Source organism: Ruditapes philippinarum, unplaced genomic scaffold (assembly GCF_026571515.1).
Source record: "Ruditapes philippinarum isolate M1 unplaced genomic scaffold, ASM2657151v2 ctg1492_1_1_1_1, whole genome shotgun sequence".
Taxonomy (NCBI): domain Eukaryota; kingdom Metazoa; phylum Mollusca; class Bivalvia; order Venerida; family Veneridae; genus Ruditapes; species Ruditapes philippinarum.
This window is the reverse complement of record NW_026854899.1, coordinates 91,544-108,404: the sequence shown is the minus strand read 5'-3', so window position 1 is coordinate 108,404 and position 16,861 is coordinate 91,544. Positions and strand designations below refer to the sequence as shown.

The 16,861-nt window shown below is 32.1% G+C and overlaps 1 protein-coding gene across 1 annotated transcript in view; it reads left to right on the top strand.

Annotated features, from left to right (window-relative positions):
• The first annotated feature begins 8,298 nt into the window (after positions 1 to 8,298).
• The window catches only part of LOC132741469 (E3 ubiquitin-protein ligase DZIP3-like), a 28,849-nt gene continuing 20,286 nt past the window's right edge, over positions 8,299 to 16,861 (top strand). The window contains exon 1 of the mRNA XM_060729639.1: positions 8,299 to 8,495. Coding sequence (XP_060585622.1) covers positions 8,299 to 8,495 — 197 coding nt within the window. The remainder of the gene's footprint in view (positions 8,496 to 16,861) is intronic.

Sequence of the window (16,861 nt, the reverse complement as noted above, 5' to 3'; positions counted from 1 at the left end):
TTAAAAGGCAGAAATTTTTAAAGGTAAGTTATTTTTTTACATTAGATTCAATTATTCTTGTTAAATAAAGATGTTGTAACAAATAATGTAGAGCTCTTCACGATTTTAAATGCCAAATGCATTAGCAACAAAACATACACCATGTATGTTTTAGACTGATTGATTTTTTTAAAACTTAAAGTTTTATATTTTTCTGTTTGCAGTAAGATATGACTACCAAACAGAAAAAAAACTGACCTTAGATGAAAAGGTAAAAGCCATACGCTTATATGAACAAATTCAGAGTTCGAGAAAAGTTGCAGAAACATTCAAAGTAGGGAAAGATCAAATACAGCGCTTGATGAAGAGGAAATCAGAGATCATTGATGATTATGAAAATAATGTTCCAAATGAAAGAAAACGTAAAAGGAGAAAGACTGGAAATGAAGATTTAAATGAATTAACATGGAAATTAGGGATGGCAACGAGTAACCGGTTAACCGAGTACTCGATCGAACGTCTGAATATCGGTTAACAAAATTGATATTCGATTACTCGGAAAAAATGTATAATTTCTATTTTATTTGCTATTTAGACAGTTTGGTGTATCCAATTAGTTCAGAAATTCGGAGATGTGCATATACTCTCATAAATACCTGTTAAATGCAATCACAACTTCCTTGCAGAGGTGCGATAATGATACCATAAATTTAATGAGGCGATCAACAGTTTGACACGCGCACATGTGTCGCTTACGTCATCCGGCCTCTTATGATATTTAGTAACCTTAAATTGTGTTACACAGTGCAGTTTGTACCCGAATCTTGTTTAAAGGTAACATTTTTGAAAACAACAAAGGGCCGTTTTGCTATTATGATATTAATAATTAAGGTAGTATTTAGACCCGGTTAAACTTTTGTTGCCGCCGATCAGTCCATTTTATTACAAGAAGAAAAATATGTTTCAACTGTTTAACATGTTTTAAACTTGATATTGCATTAATTAAAATGTTCTAAAATATAATGTCTTTGATTTAATTTTGATTAAACTGTTTCCTTTGCAGTCCTTTCTTTAGTTACGAATTCTATGAATGTAAATAGAAAACGAAAGTACCATGCGGACGGTGTTGATATTGTGTGATAAACTTTGAAGATCATTGGAAATCGTCCGAGTAACCGAATACTCGATCGGAAAAATGACCGAGTACTCGAGTATTGATTTTGGTATTCGTTGCCATCCCTAATGGAAATGGTTTCAAGATATGACAACACGTAAGATTGTTATGAACGGCCCACTTTTAAAAGCACAAGCTTTGAAATTTGCAAAAGAATTGAACAATGACACTTTCGTCGCTTCTAATGGATGGCTTGAGTCTTTATCAAAGCGTCATAATATTGTTTTGGAAAAATGAGTGGTGAGCGTGGGGATGTTGACAATAAAGTTGTGAAGGATTGGAATAAAAAATTACCAAAAATTTGTGCTGGGTATGAGTCCCGAGCTATTTTTAATATGGACGAAACTGGACTGTTTCTTAGGCAAAACACAACAAAGACATTTCATATTAAGGGAAATGATTGTGCTTGCAGGAAACAATCTAAGGACCGTTTAACAGTGTCCACTTGTTATATGGAAGTCTTTTAAACCAAGTGCTTCAAAAAATCGACATAAAGTCTCTACCTGTAGAGTATGCTGCCAATAAAAAGTTATGGATGACTTCTGGACTTTTTGAGAAATGGTTAAAAAACTTGACAAAAAGATGAACCGTGAAGGTAGAAAAAATTAACTGTTGCTAGACAATGCCCCTGGACATCCACACATAAATGTTCAAAATATAAAATTGGCTTTTTTACCACCTAACACAACTTCAAAATCACAGCCCATGGACCAAGGTATAACTCAAGCATTTAAAATTAAATATAGACAAAGACAACTCCAGTATGTTTTATATCAAATGGAAAGAGACAGCACAGCTGAAGGCTCATCAGTCATGAGAAGCATAACAGTCCTTCAGGCCATTTATTGGATTCAAAGTCATGGAATGATATTGAAGTTGAAACAATTAAGAAGTGTTTTGCACGAGCAGGTTTAAAGGAATCTATATTTGACAATCCAGCTTTAACTTCAGTAAATGATGAAGAAGAGATTGATTTAGATGATAATGTGCCTTTAGCTGTGCTGCAAATGTGCAAAGAGTTATTTGGGTGTGACTTTAAAGATATCATGAATATTGAAAAAGATGTAGACACTTGTGATCATGGTTTTAACTGGGATGTACCTGTTCATAAGCTGATCGAACCTATTGAACCTATAAATGAAAGTGATGAAGAATGTGATACAGACATTTCTGAGTCTAAACATATTTCTTTATCTGAGGCACAAGAAATGATTAAAACACTGAAAAACTTTGCTACACAAACTGGAAGTTGTACATTCTTAAATCATGTTCATGAACTGGAAGAACTTAGTATCAATATGCGTATGGAAGCGATGAGTAAACAAACTTCAATTTAAGACTTTTTTTTAAACAAAAACAATGTGCCAAATTACTTTTACTATACATGTACAATGTATATTTGACTTCCTAACTTTAATTTTAAAATGCACATTCTAACTTTTTTTTATCAATTTCATGTATATGTTCTTCTTAACATTAAATTTTTAACATTACATATTAAATTTTATGTTTTAAATGTTTTATCTAAAAAAAAAACTGAAATCATTGCAAATCATGGTGTTATGCGTCATATCTAAAAAATAGTTAAAAATAGTCACTTTTCCTAGCCAGAGTTCAGCCCTGGATAACAGAGCCACCTGTATAAGAGAGACACTTTTACAAATTCCCAATACTGTCTCTCTTATACAGGTTTGACTGTAATCTCCATCCGTCTGTCCTTCCGTCCGTCCGTCCATCAGTCCGACATTTTTGTCCGGAGCATATGTCAAAAAGTATTTAAGTTATCAACTTCAAACTTCATAGGTAGATAGATCATATTAAGGAAAAGTGCAGTGCTTAAGAATGATAACTCTACCCTGCATAACTTTTGAGTTATTGCCCTTTGTTATTTTCAAACTTAATTTTTGTCCAGAGCATAACTAAAAAAGCCTTTGAGATATCAACATGAAACTTCATGGGTGGATAGATCTCACTCAAAAAGTGTGCAATGCACAAAAATTATAACTCTTCCCTTCATAATGTTTGAGTTATTGTCCTTTGTTATTTTTCATACTTAATTTTTCATCCTAGGTGGAGCATAACTCAAAAGGCCTTTGAAATGTCTACATGAAACTTCAAAAGTGGATAGATCTTATTGAGGAGGAATGCTGTGCGCAAGAATGATAACTCTACTATATATTTTTTGAGTTATTGCCCTTTGTTATTTTCATACTTTCTGTCCGGAGCTTATCTCAAAAAGCGTTAGAGGTATCAACTTGAAACTTAATAGGTGGATAGATCATATTTGAGGAGGAGTGCAGCACACAAAAATGATAACTCTATTCTGAATAATTTTGAGTTATTGCCCTTATTTTTCAAACTTTATTTTTGTCCAGAGCATAACTAAAAAAGCCTTTGAGATATCAACGTGAAACTTCATGGGTGCATATATCTTACTTAGGAGGTGTGCAGTTCACAAGAATAATAACTCTACCCTTCATAATTTTTTGGTTATTGCCCTTTGTTATTTTTCATATTTAATTTTTCACCTGAGTGGAGCATAACTCAAAAAGTCTTTGAGATGTCAACACGAAACTTCGTAGGTTTGAGTTGTTGTCCTTTGTTATTTTTCATACTTTATCTCAAAATGTGTTAGAGGTATCAACTTGAAACTTCATAGGTGGATAGAACTCATTGAGGAGGAGTGCAGCACACAAGAATGATAACCTACATTGCATTTTTTGAGTTATTGCTCTTTGTTATTTTCAGCCATCAGTATTCACATAGGTTTCAAATCTGTAATCACTTCAGCAATCAGTTTTCATTACAAAAAGACCTCTTTAGATTGAAATATTCTGCTCTACTACATATAGATTTTTACGATGAGCAAACACATTCGGCGGGGGATGGCCATGCTAACATGGCTCTTGTTTCAATATTAAATTTTGATCTGTTGCTGATTGCATGTACAGTAAAGGTCTTTCCTTATCATAATGTTCTAAGGTATGCCATATTGTCGTAATAACTGATCCCTTAGTAATTAATTAGAGTCATCAAACTTTTTAAACATGTTTACTGTAATCACTTGCTGCATGGGTGCAAGTTTCCAGGCAAATGACTGAAGCCCAGATTTGTGTCACAAATTTCATCATTTTTTACTATTATATTATATGGGAAAATGATTGATAAATGACTTTTTCCAAATTTTCAACTTGCACCCATGTTGTTGTGTATCAGGGTTTTACTTTTTTATGTTTGACCGATGTCATTTTATTTAAAGTATTTAAAATCTTAAATAATTTATTAAATTTCTCCTTTCCAGTATTACATTAATTCATGGTAGGACTAGTAATTATACAAAAAATATATATTGTAAACATATTACACTAGCAAATTAAAAGATTGAAATGTCTGCTAAAAGTGAACATCAATTCAAAAGTTAAAGTTTCAATCATTTTTCTGAAAAACAATAACAGATTATGACCTGCTTCTAGTTTCTTGTATTTGAATAAATTATGCTGTTTAATTATTTTACTAAACTTTGCTCACACTTTGCTACTTTTAAATTATACTTTATAAGTAATGCTATTTTTTTTACTGAAAAGCATGTTATAAGGCATGGTGTTCAATTGATTTCTGTAGGAGAACTTGTGAAGGAAATAAAGTGTTTTTATATTTGCCATGTTAGTATCAAAAGACAGATTTAGTTCAATTTTGGCCGCAATAAATCATTTTTGATGCAGTTATGCCCTTTTTTTTAAAAAAAAATAAAGGTATTGTTGCTGTCATGCTGGCATTGCCGAGGTCATCCAAAAACTTGTACTTTGATAATTACTTTTTAAGTTTGTGGTGCATTGTCTTCATACTTGGACACAACAACTCTTGGTACAAGACCTTTAAGTAGACCGGACTAACCTTGGTCTTCATAACTGACCTTGACCTTGGTCATTTGTCTTAATTTATTAATATTAGTGGCTTGAACTTTTTAGCTCACCTGTCACAAAGTGACATGGTAAGCTTTAATAATCGCTTTTCGTCCGGCGTCCGTCCGTCTGTCCGTCCGTAAACATTTACGTTAAACGACATCTCCTCATAAACCCCTAAGCCAATTTCATTCAAACTTCACAAGGATGTTACTTTGAAAGTCAACTTTAAAACTTGTTCAAAGAATTTAATTCCAAGCAGAACTCTGGTTGCAATGACAACCGAAAGAAAACTTAAAATAAGTACTTTTAGAAAACTGAAAGACCTAGAGCTGAAATATTTGGCATGAAACATTATATAAATAGTGTCTACCAAGTTTCTTCAAATATAAGCCCTGGGCTCAAAATTGGTCCCGCCCCGGGGGTCATTGATTTCCTTTTTTTGTGTATAGTAAAAACTTCAAAAATTTTCTTTTAAAAAAACCCAAAATAGCTAGAGCTTAGATATAAAGCATGAAACATTTTCTAATGGGTGTCTACCACGTTTGTTCAAATAAAAGCCCTGGGGTAAAAATTGTCCACGCCCACGGCGGTCATTGTTTGTCCCTTTATGTATATAGTAAAAACTATATAAAAAATCTTCTTGTAAAACCCAAAAGAGATAGAGCTAAGATATTTAGCATGAAACATCCTCTAATGGGTGTCTACCAAGTTTATTTAAATAAGGGTCCTTGGGGTAAAATTGGCCCACCCCAGGGGTCACTGATTTTCCCAATATGTGTATAGTAAAAACATAAAAAATCTTCTTTTAAAAAACCCAAAGAGCTAGAGTTTAGATACTAAGCATGAACTGTCGTCTAGTGAGTGTCTACCAAGTTTGTTCAAATTAAAGCCCTTAAGGGGTCAACATTTGCCCCTTTCATGGGGAGTCATTGTTATTCCCTAAATGTATATTGTAAAAACTTAAAAAATCTTGTTATAAAATCCCCCAAAGAGCTAGAGCTTCGAAATTTATCTTGAAACATCTTCTCATGGTTGTCTAACAAGTTTGTTCAAAAAGGGGCCCCTGGTTGAAAAATTTGCCTTGGCCCAAGGGCCTATATACAGGTGGGAGATTTCAGGGCCATCATGGCCCTCTTGTTCATTTTTGAATAGATTGTCTTCACACTTGAACATAACATATTTTTAGATTTTCAGGTTTAACCAACAGATCTTTACCTTCACTCGTAAATAACATTAAAGGTCATGTTATTGACATTTTCATATATTTATTTATGCTGTAACATTCTATAACTTTGTTCTTATTAAAAGGATTGACATCATATTATAACAGAACATTCCTTAGGATAAGACCTTGATGAATATTAAAATGAAATTGGCTGTTTAATGACCTTGACCTTGAAGGTAAATTTTCTAGTCATGCCTGTATGATTTCAATGATAGTGTTTATTTAGTGTCATGTGAGGCGGTTGTTAACATATGTAGCGTCTGATATTTGATCAGTCATATACAACACGATTATTCAAACATTATTTCTCAAAGTCGCAATTAGCCCGTCTTGACCTTATTTAAAAAAATCCTTGTTTTATGTGAGTATAAAGGCTAGTACATAATTAATATAAAACTATTTTAATTCCCTTTATTTAATAATTATTATTATCATTATTATTATTATAATTATCATTATTATTGTTATAATAATAATAATTATTATTATTATTATTATTATCATTATTATTATGATCGTCATCAATTTCTTAATAACATACTTTGTTATCAATAATAAATGAATGAAAAACAAGATTTTTTTGTTGTCACAGATTAAAACTGCTTAACCATGACATCGATGATCCCGTAATATCTTCCGCAAAAATGTGCTTATGTTTATTTTCAGGATTATTCACAGTGCAAATAACTTCAATCTATTTTTGTTCTGCCCATATGCATATACCAAAACCATAACAACGGCCCTTAAATTTGTCCTGTTATTATTATTATTTGATAATACGGATAGACAGATAGATAGATGGATGGATGGATGGATAAAAAGATAGATTTGGTTGCAGATGTATGGTGGCCGGAAGCTTCCATTTAAAACTGCGGGATTTAAAGTCGAAATGCGGCTTAAAGAAACTCTCGAGTTTCTGAAACACTCCTGTCGCAAAAAGTCAAGTTTTACGAAGGAAACTGCGCCATTTTCTATCTAAAATGAGGACTAAGCCAATATCAAACATATGCCTAATTAAGGTAACGGATTGCGGCCATTATAATACGAGATATATTGTTTTGATGCATACTTTGTAACAAGACAAGTTTTAGCATTAAGCTTCGATATTTTTTGCCGGGAAATTACTCCGCGCAAGGAAGTCGTGGCTGAAAATTGCTATTTTCAAATGATTTCAGCAGAAAACCTCGCATGTTTTTGAGTTGGTCGCGACTTTTATGATAAAACTACAAAATGTTCGCGGGTTTGAAATGGCCGCAACCGGCCACCATACAAATGTGCCTTTGTAGCATAAAGAGTATTTATTTCCATCATTTATCAAAAAGCTAAAATAAAAAAAAAAGAATTTCAATAATTCACAAAGGCGATGGTGTTGACTTTGATGATGATGGTAATGATGATGATGATGACGACAACGAGGACGATGATGATAATAATAATGATGACGATGTAGCTAATACTGATATTGTGATGGTTGTAATGGTGCCGATTGTCGTGGTCGTAAACATAATGATCAGGAATATAATGATTGGGACGATTATAAACTTGGTGGTGGTGGTGGTGATAGTGCTGGCTATAATGGTGGTGATAAAGGTGGAAGGGGGGATTAGGGGGAAGGAGGACAAGGTGGCAAAGATGGTTGTGGTTAAGATCATTTTGGTAGTGGTGGTATTGATAAGAGCCATGCCGGTTGTAATGATAATGAAATGAATGATAATCGTAGAGACTAGATGGTAATTGTAGTGATGATTGTGATGATGATAATGATAATTATGATGGTTGCAATGATGGTGGTGATAATGATGATGCTGATGGGGATAGTTGATGGTTGTAATAATTGATTGATATGATGATGGTGGTGGTTGTGCTGCTGATGGTGGTGTTTACGATGATGATGATGAAGATGATGATTGTAATTGTGTTAAGGATGATGATTGTAATGATGGTGATGGTGAAAAAATGATGCTGGTGATGTTGATGGCGGTAATGGGGTAAGTGATTGTAATTGTGTAAAAGAAATGATGGATTTAGTTGTAATGATGATGATTGTAGTTATGATGCAGGTGGCGCAGACGATATTAGTTACTGAAGATGAAGATATGTATTTTGATTTTGCGGTTGGTTATGATCGTGACTGTGGTGATGATGGTGATTATAGTGGTGGTGATGGTTGTGGTTGCCAGAGTAAACTTACCGATGTTTTGTTATCAAGCGGGTTAGCTTCCTGACTTGGTCCAAGTGGCTATAGTTTTACCAATAAACAGTTTGGTATATACATAACGTAGATAGTTTGTTTTGTCTTCATATTAATTTAATGGTTGATAATGAGTATCACAAATAAAGTTACGTATCTAACTTCAGATTAAGCACCGATAAAAGGATTCAAAGTTTGCCTTACTTGTTGTAAACATCATTTACTTTGATAAATAGAACAGAGTGTACGAGTAACACAGACGTATATTTCAATCGTTATCTCTATTGATCGGCAAATCTTTAATATTTTTAATGGGATTTGTTTACAACTATCCGAACAAGCAAGTTTGACAGTTATAAGGTTAGATTTTTTATACATGCTTTCATCAAGGTTATTAGTTGTCATATCGTTTAAGAAAACTTAAATTGCATAATTTCAAGAAGGCATGTATACATTTAATAATTATTCATCCATTGCTAAGTAAACTGCAGAGTAGAAAATATATCTAAAGAGTGGGAAAAAGTCATCAATTTTACTACATAGTTGTAATTGTTACCTATCAGATCTGTATAGCTGTTACCATTAACCACATGCACGTATATTTAAACAAAATAAATAAGTTTTTGGGTGATTCATTCATGAAGATTATATGAGTCTTGTTGGGACGGAGCCCGCAGGATATTGGTACGCGTTTAATTTTTGAGGCATTCCTAAAGGACCACGTGACCTGTTTTCGGTACATGAAGAAACATGTGATGGACTCGGTCGGGTGAATTTTCGTATTCTATTTTCTATAGTAAAGCAGTCACATTTAAGGCTTGATTCTGGACTCCACTGTTCTTGCTGAATTATATACTGTCTTCAACTTTAAACATAATACACTATCTAAGTCCAATGAGGCCCAAAATATAATAGGTTAGCCATCTTCTTTTTTCAGAAATCTTCATTTTGTTGTAACACTGTTCGACACTTTAAAAACTCCTGACTGCTGGCGGGTCGGACATCTTTAATCCTTCCGCCAACAAATGATGTCCTGGAGAATACACAAAAAAAACAACTATAAAAGTCATCATATAACACACAAAAACTACACACATGCAATAAATACACTTTAATTATGACCAATTTAACTACAGATGACTTAAAATTGGCCACTTCAAATTTTAAGGAACTACTCCTTCACACAGGAGGGCTTATATAAATAGTGTGTGCTGAAAAATGCATGCCTGCATAAAAATAGCAGTTTAGACATTATAAACCTAACCTATTTTAACTGCTGTAGCAGCTACAACAACAACAACAATTACATCAACTGTGTTTTTCTAAATGAGCCAATTATACATAAAGTGACTAGAAAATCATTCATGTGTATATATTAGCAAATACATTCTGAAACACAGCAAAACATCAGGTTTCACTACACTGAAAATGCCTATACATGTATTTCCAACATGTAAATCACATTTGTCCTGTTCACTTGTTAGTTCTGCTTCATTGAATACAAGACAATAGTTAATATTTACATACTAATAACTACAGCATCAATCCTTTGCTGAAACATCAGTACATTTAATGTGTGGTCCATATGAGCAATAGGCTACTATGGTGCAGGTTCGAATCCTATGGCCGGTGCTTCTTGGGCCCCTAAGATGTCTGGAATGAGGTTGTCAATCACCTTTTTTTACCAATGTAACCAATCTGAAACCACACACTCCCCAATTCCTTGCAATGCATGGTTTATCCATAATTTAAGATGCATTTCTCTAAAAGATATTATATTCTATATAAATCTTATAAAAATAAGCTATAGAATATTGCTAAACACAGGGTGCAAAAATAAAATTTATCAATTAATAAACTGATTTATACAAAATTTAAATTTCTAATTTTAAATTTATTTTTACAGTTTTAATTCAATAAAACGTGGTTAATCTTTCATACAAAAGCTCTGTACCCTTTTCCCTGCTTACTGACACAGTAGCAGACATCTAAATTTGAAGGGGAGATAATAACAATATCTGTCCAAATTTAAAATGTCAAAATTTAAAATTTGAAACGAAATTAAAAATTTTCAAACCTGTCAGTTATGCTTTATTTTCCTGATTTCTATTCATAAACACAACACTGATGCAAAGTTTCATCCATATCCATCAACCAGTTCTCATTTTTCTCATTTCTCATCTTTGACTCGGTCGGGTGAATTTTCGTATTCTTCGTTCTATAGTAAATCAGTCACATTTGAGGCTTAATTCTGGACTCCGCTGTTCTTGATGAATTATATACTATATATAGTCTTCAACTTTAAACATTAAAACATTAATATTTGTAATTGTCTTAAATTATTTTATGGTTTAAGGTGGACAAACTTGCATGATGTGTTTGAAAATTATCAATGTTTCTTTAATATCTATCTCAAATTTTACAAACAATAAATTGTTTATAGTGAAAATCTACAAAATTAAAACATTCGTAGTGGTTTCTGCCATAATAAATAAAGATATTTTAGCGTAAACTTGTGTCTTAACTTTATTTTATTGCATGGAATTATTCATACAATGTAATTTGAACATAAAAAGAAATAATTGTTTTCTTTTCGACCTTCCCCGGTCTCCCATCTTCAACGGTCACCAGTCACAAAAGACCTTCTTTCATTGATCGATTATTGTCAACTATATTCCTGAAACAAACGATTATTTTTTTCCAAACAATGTTGAAAATAGTTAAATGAAATATCTTTAAATCATTAAAAATGTTCCCCGCAGGAAACCATTTTACTCGTATTTAACTGCTGTGTTTGCAAACTGGAAGAGCTCCGTATTTCATGAGAACAAAACAAATTTTTGTTCAATATAATTATATACATCTTACGTATAATAAACACATTCGTTGTTCTTTGGCAAGTTGTTAGTGTTATTGTTCGAGTTTATAATCAAAACGTTAAGGGGATACAGATTTATGTATATAAACTAAAAAGAAATAATCAATATATAAATCTTATTGTTTAAGAAGTGATATACAACATGCCATAAAACATAAAATTTGTCATATTGTACAAACAAACAAATATCATACGCGAGACCAATATGTTTGTTGTTTATGAATATTGATCAATAATTACAGTCTGTATATTACATTATAGCATTTTAACTCAGTCATCATTTTTTGCCATGACGAGTTCAAATACCGATTTTTTAGGATCTCGGGTCCCTTATTTGTTGTGAAAATCTCCAGAACTAGTGTGTGGTCATTAGTTAAGGTCATATACAAACAAACTACACGGTGCTACATAGTACCTTGTCCAAACATAAAATATTAATTATCATTTCTTATAGGGGATTGAACAATCTATACGATAGTTGCATTTACCAAAATTAAGGTATGACAGCCATAACGGGCACATTAATAAACTGGGAAAATGACATTAATAGATCAGTTGTATGCCTGAAAGGACACCTGCAGGAATAATTAAAACAAACTTTACCGTACAGTAAACTAGTTATGGGTACTTTTTTGAACTTAAGCATTGATGTTAGCTGGGCCCTTTTTCAGAAATGAAGAACCTTTAAATAATCTACAATACCATTTTTCTAAAAAACGTTTGCCCAAGAATTGTTGTTAAACAAAAAATACAATTCAGCTTACAATCCGTACAAGCAAAATGTTTGTTTCTTCTCAAAGTATGAAATATGTATAAAAATGTTGCCCTACAGCATCCATTTTGAACAGGTCTTTGACCATTTTCCTAATTAGAGAGCTAATCAAAAAGTCCATAAAATTTTACAAAAGTCATTGGCTCTTTTCAAAGTCTCCCTTCACTATTTCAAAAGTTGCTTGATCTTATTATTTACTTTTACCTTGCAGTTTTGATTTGATTAACCTCGATTTTGAGTAAGATAGGCTATAAAGACTTAAGGTATATAAGTTTTCAATACAGATTGGTAAGTATGTGTGTGTGTGTGTGCGTGTGTGTGTGTGTGTGTGTGTGTGTGTGTGTGCGTGTGTGTTGGTGTGTGTGTTGGTGTGTGTGTGTGTGTGTGTGTGTGTGTGTGTGTGTGTGTGTGTGCTTGTTTACCTGTTGTGTTTGTTGTACACAGTAGCTCTAAAGATATAGGTTATATTTTATACTGTTATTGGTCTTCAGTTCTTCACAGATTAATCCAGCAAAGTAATTTAAAGAATCAATATGATATTGCATTCATACTTTACCGATTGCAAACTGAAGTTGATTTATTATCATCATTAACTTGTTTTTTTAATTTTCATATCTGTGTCTATTTAGAAAAAATAAGACCGATATATATTAGTGTTGAACGAGGCTTTGAAATTTGTATAATTTTATACTTTAACGTGAAAAAGTAATTGTTTATCAACCAGGATGCCGTTTTATCAACAAAGAGGGTCGTTACTGCGATATTATTTTACGACCGAGCTGAACATGGTCGTACGCCTCAGTCGCAGCTAAGACCATTTGCGGTCGTATGACCGTATAAACAGTAACCTAAAGTTGAAAGTACATTTCCGTGTCACGTGATTTCCCGCGCATCCGTCAATGTAAAGACGACTGCATAAACTGAATACGGTATATGATTCGTCGAAGTAGCTTTAATAACGGCAAAGCATTAGGGATGAGCAAAAGGACATTTAAATACGTTTTGTTTCCAAATTAACTTAAAAAAGTACCAAAAAACGATAAGTCTTATTGTGTTAGAATGCGATTTCTTTTCTAATAAAAGATTTTTTTAAAATTATTTTACATGGGATACATTGTATATTGATCTTTATTTAAAAAAAACCGGTATATCGTTGATAAAATCAAATAGATACTTATTTGCAGATAAAAAAGGAGGACATATACCCGTCTACAAAACTTGTTATAGACGATATCAAAAGTTTTTAATGTCTTCTGTGTGTTAGGCACACAACTTCTAATAAAAGCGTAAGCGTCATTCTGGTCATCCTTTAAAACGGTTAAGGATACAATTAAATATGACCAATGACTATGTAAATATATCCCTTCCATCCCTGTATTTACAATACACAGATCGGTAAGAATACTCTGAAATCAAAAAACGTGATAGTTAGCATCATTATGATTTGTCAACCGTAAAGTATCTTGCCCTAACTGTGTGTGTAAAGCAAAAAGCTTCCGAAGCATAGCTAGTGTTTTAAGATTTTTTTTACTTCGAAAAAAAGCGGTGTTGATGCTTGAATACAGGGACACCCATCAAACTTCAACCTGTCTGTGCGTTTATGACATATTGAATAAGGTACAGGTGGCACAGCTTGAATTAAAAACAAATTGTACAGGGCTTTGAGGTAAAATGCTAAACAACATCTGCAGACATTAGAAGAGTCTTTCTTAGTTTCAACTAAGGAAAAGTTGAAAACAATATATGACTGGCTTATCTGTGAAAGTATCTACAGAACAGTAACTGTTAGAATCTTACAAAGTCATGTATTATTATTCAAGTATGACAATAATTTTTGTTAATACACTTGTTACTATATATAGTAACAAAATTGCCTATGATTTCAACTGATTATGAGTGTCACGTGACCTATTATGAGTTTGCGGCCCGGGGCCGAGAACTAGTTATCAGCCCGCAGAACATGTGCACGTGCACAAACTGAAACAATGACGTCACTTTTAACGACATCAAACAGTTAACTGTAAAAGTGAAAGTAGGTTGTCAGCACGAATCGCTTTATTTTTATTATGAGACCTTAAGCGTATTTAGTACAAACACATTTTGTTACTATTGAAATTTGAAGAAATAATACGACAAATTCATTCCGGAAAAAAAAAAGAAAATAAAACTTGCTTCTTGGTTCTACTGCTTTGAACACACTAACAGAAAACATCTCTGTACTGTACAGTACAGAACAGTAGAAGAGTAGACAAGAATTTCAAAGTCAATTTGTTTTGATTATGTTTTTGTTATTTTATTTTTTTTTTTTTTAAATGCTACTATTAGATCTACCAAGTGTATTAAAGACATTAATACAGGTCAGCGTAGGGCCGGAAGGTGATAATCGGCCCTGAATGAATAATGGCCCTCGGGCTAAAGCCCTCGGGTCCATTATTCATTTTGCGGGCCGATTATCACCTTCCGGCCCTCTCCTGCCGTGTATTAACCTTTTAATAATTCCTGTTGGAATTGATGTAGATCTACATATCTACTAGAAAACAATCTTGAAACTAGATAACAATATAAAAACAATATGTTTTAACAGGCACAGGGTACTATTAAGACATGAGCAAAGCAAAGATGATTATAAATTTAGCACATTAAAGATAAAATTTCATTTCCAGGGAATTCTGTAGAAAGTTTCACAGCTTTACATTAAGATTGCTTATATTTTCATTATTGTCCCTTTTGTGTTATTTTCTTTGTGTTTTTAATATTCATCTCAAAAATTCTTAATGCATTCAAGTAACAATAAATCAATAAATATCAATATAAACACACATGTAACATTTACTTACCTAATGTTATTTTACTTTCAGATGAATATTAACACATAAATATTTGTTTTTGTAAAGTCACAAATCATTTCATAATGTTATTCAATAGAATGATCCAGTAAAGTTATCACTTCAAGAAATATAGATATTTGATTTTGACATACATGAATAGCTATAGTTTTGACACTTAAGACAAGTGAATATACAGTCAGTACATACATGTACCATCCAAAGTATATATTCAGAAACAAATTAAAGACCTTAACTTATGTATATGTTTTCATATTTCATTAAAAGCATTCACATAAAGCTTCTTACATGCATTCAGGGTAATAATTGCAGGTCACTGACTGTTCCTTTGTGACCATACTTAAGTGTTATTTCTATTCATGTGCATGTAGAAACAAAGCTATTATGGAATGTATTAAATTATACATAATGCTCCTTATTCAATATAAAGACCTTACAGATATTGGTAAATTGATGAAATGTTTAATAGTCTATATAACTTTCTTCTAAAAGAATTTTTATCAGATCTATTCATTTTCTAAAATTAGTCCTTAACTATCTTTAGGACTTATATGTCCTTTGTTGGCCATATAACAAGGTCACAACACTTGGCCCATGTAAGGGAGAGCTGTCCCTGGATATTGATTCCAATCATAAGATTGCTTAGCTGTAAACCTTACATCATTCAGCAGTAGTCTGAAACATTACAGGGAATAATCTGATTTAAAATCAAATAATAAACATTGGAATTTGATACAATAATTTTTTTATAAACTATCTCATATGAAATGTCATGAACATATCAATATGAAAATGAAAATTTCAAATGAAATCCTTATAAACTAAATGTGAACAGCTATTATTCAATAATTCTGTATGTCTTTGTAATATGTGAATTCGTTAGTCACAGTAACTTTTAATGAAGTTCTTACTGTTGAATTTTTTATATTCCTTTAACACTGTCAGTTCCTTTTATATTACTGTTTCTAAAATGAGGTTTTCACTACTGACCCTGGCTGGAGATATACAGTCTCACCATTGTTAATATCCTCTTTTATAACACACATTTATCAGCAGATTCACCAAGTACTTACTATTCATGCTGGATTATATCTGCAAGGAAAATCAGATAAAAATGCAGCTACAATTTCATATAATCTTTATAGCATGTACATGTATAAACGAAAATCAAGTGATACCTGAAAAGAAGCCTACTAGGATAATATCTACATTAACTTTAACTAACCTTTGAGTAAATATTATAATGATTCCCACAAATCTAACATTACTAAAATATATTACAAAAGTATTTGTTTAAATGTGGAAACAAGACACTTAACCTCTGAAGACACTTCACACCCCAAAATCAGTAAGACACTTCACCCATCATCCCTAATTATTTCTAGAATAAATATTTCAACAACAAATAAACCTTTAGTTTGTTAATTTTCTTTTGTTAAGTATTTTTTATATACAGTAATGTTTTACTCAAGACAATTTTCAATATTTTTAACACTGACAAATTGAACTTTGATATATTACACCATTTTCTAAAGCATTATCTGAAAGACAATTTAAAGTATCAATGTGGCATAAAATAGATAAATCTGCTAATTAATTGTTGAAAAAATATTACGTGTGATTTTCAAGATAACTATCAATGTACTGTCAATCTGGGACATACATGTATGTCCCAGTATCAATATTAAATCAAATGAAGTGTGAAAGAGATATCTCATATCTAAGATAGTACTAAGTAGGTCACCCACTTTAAATGACTAATACAAAATAAGTTATTTTAAACAGTCAAACTTATGAAACATTGAAGTTTTAATGTGATAATTATATTATAAAAAAAAGTTACTTCTTCTTTGTTTAAAATCCTCTTTTCATGCGATACACCAAATTGACT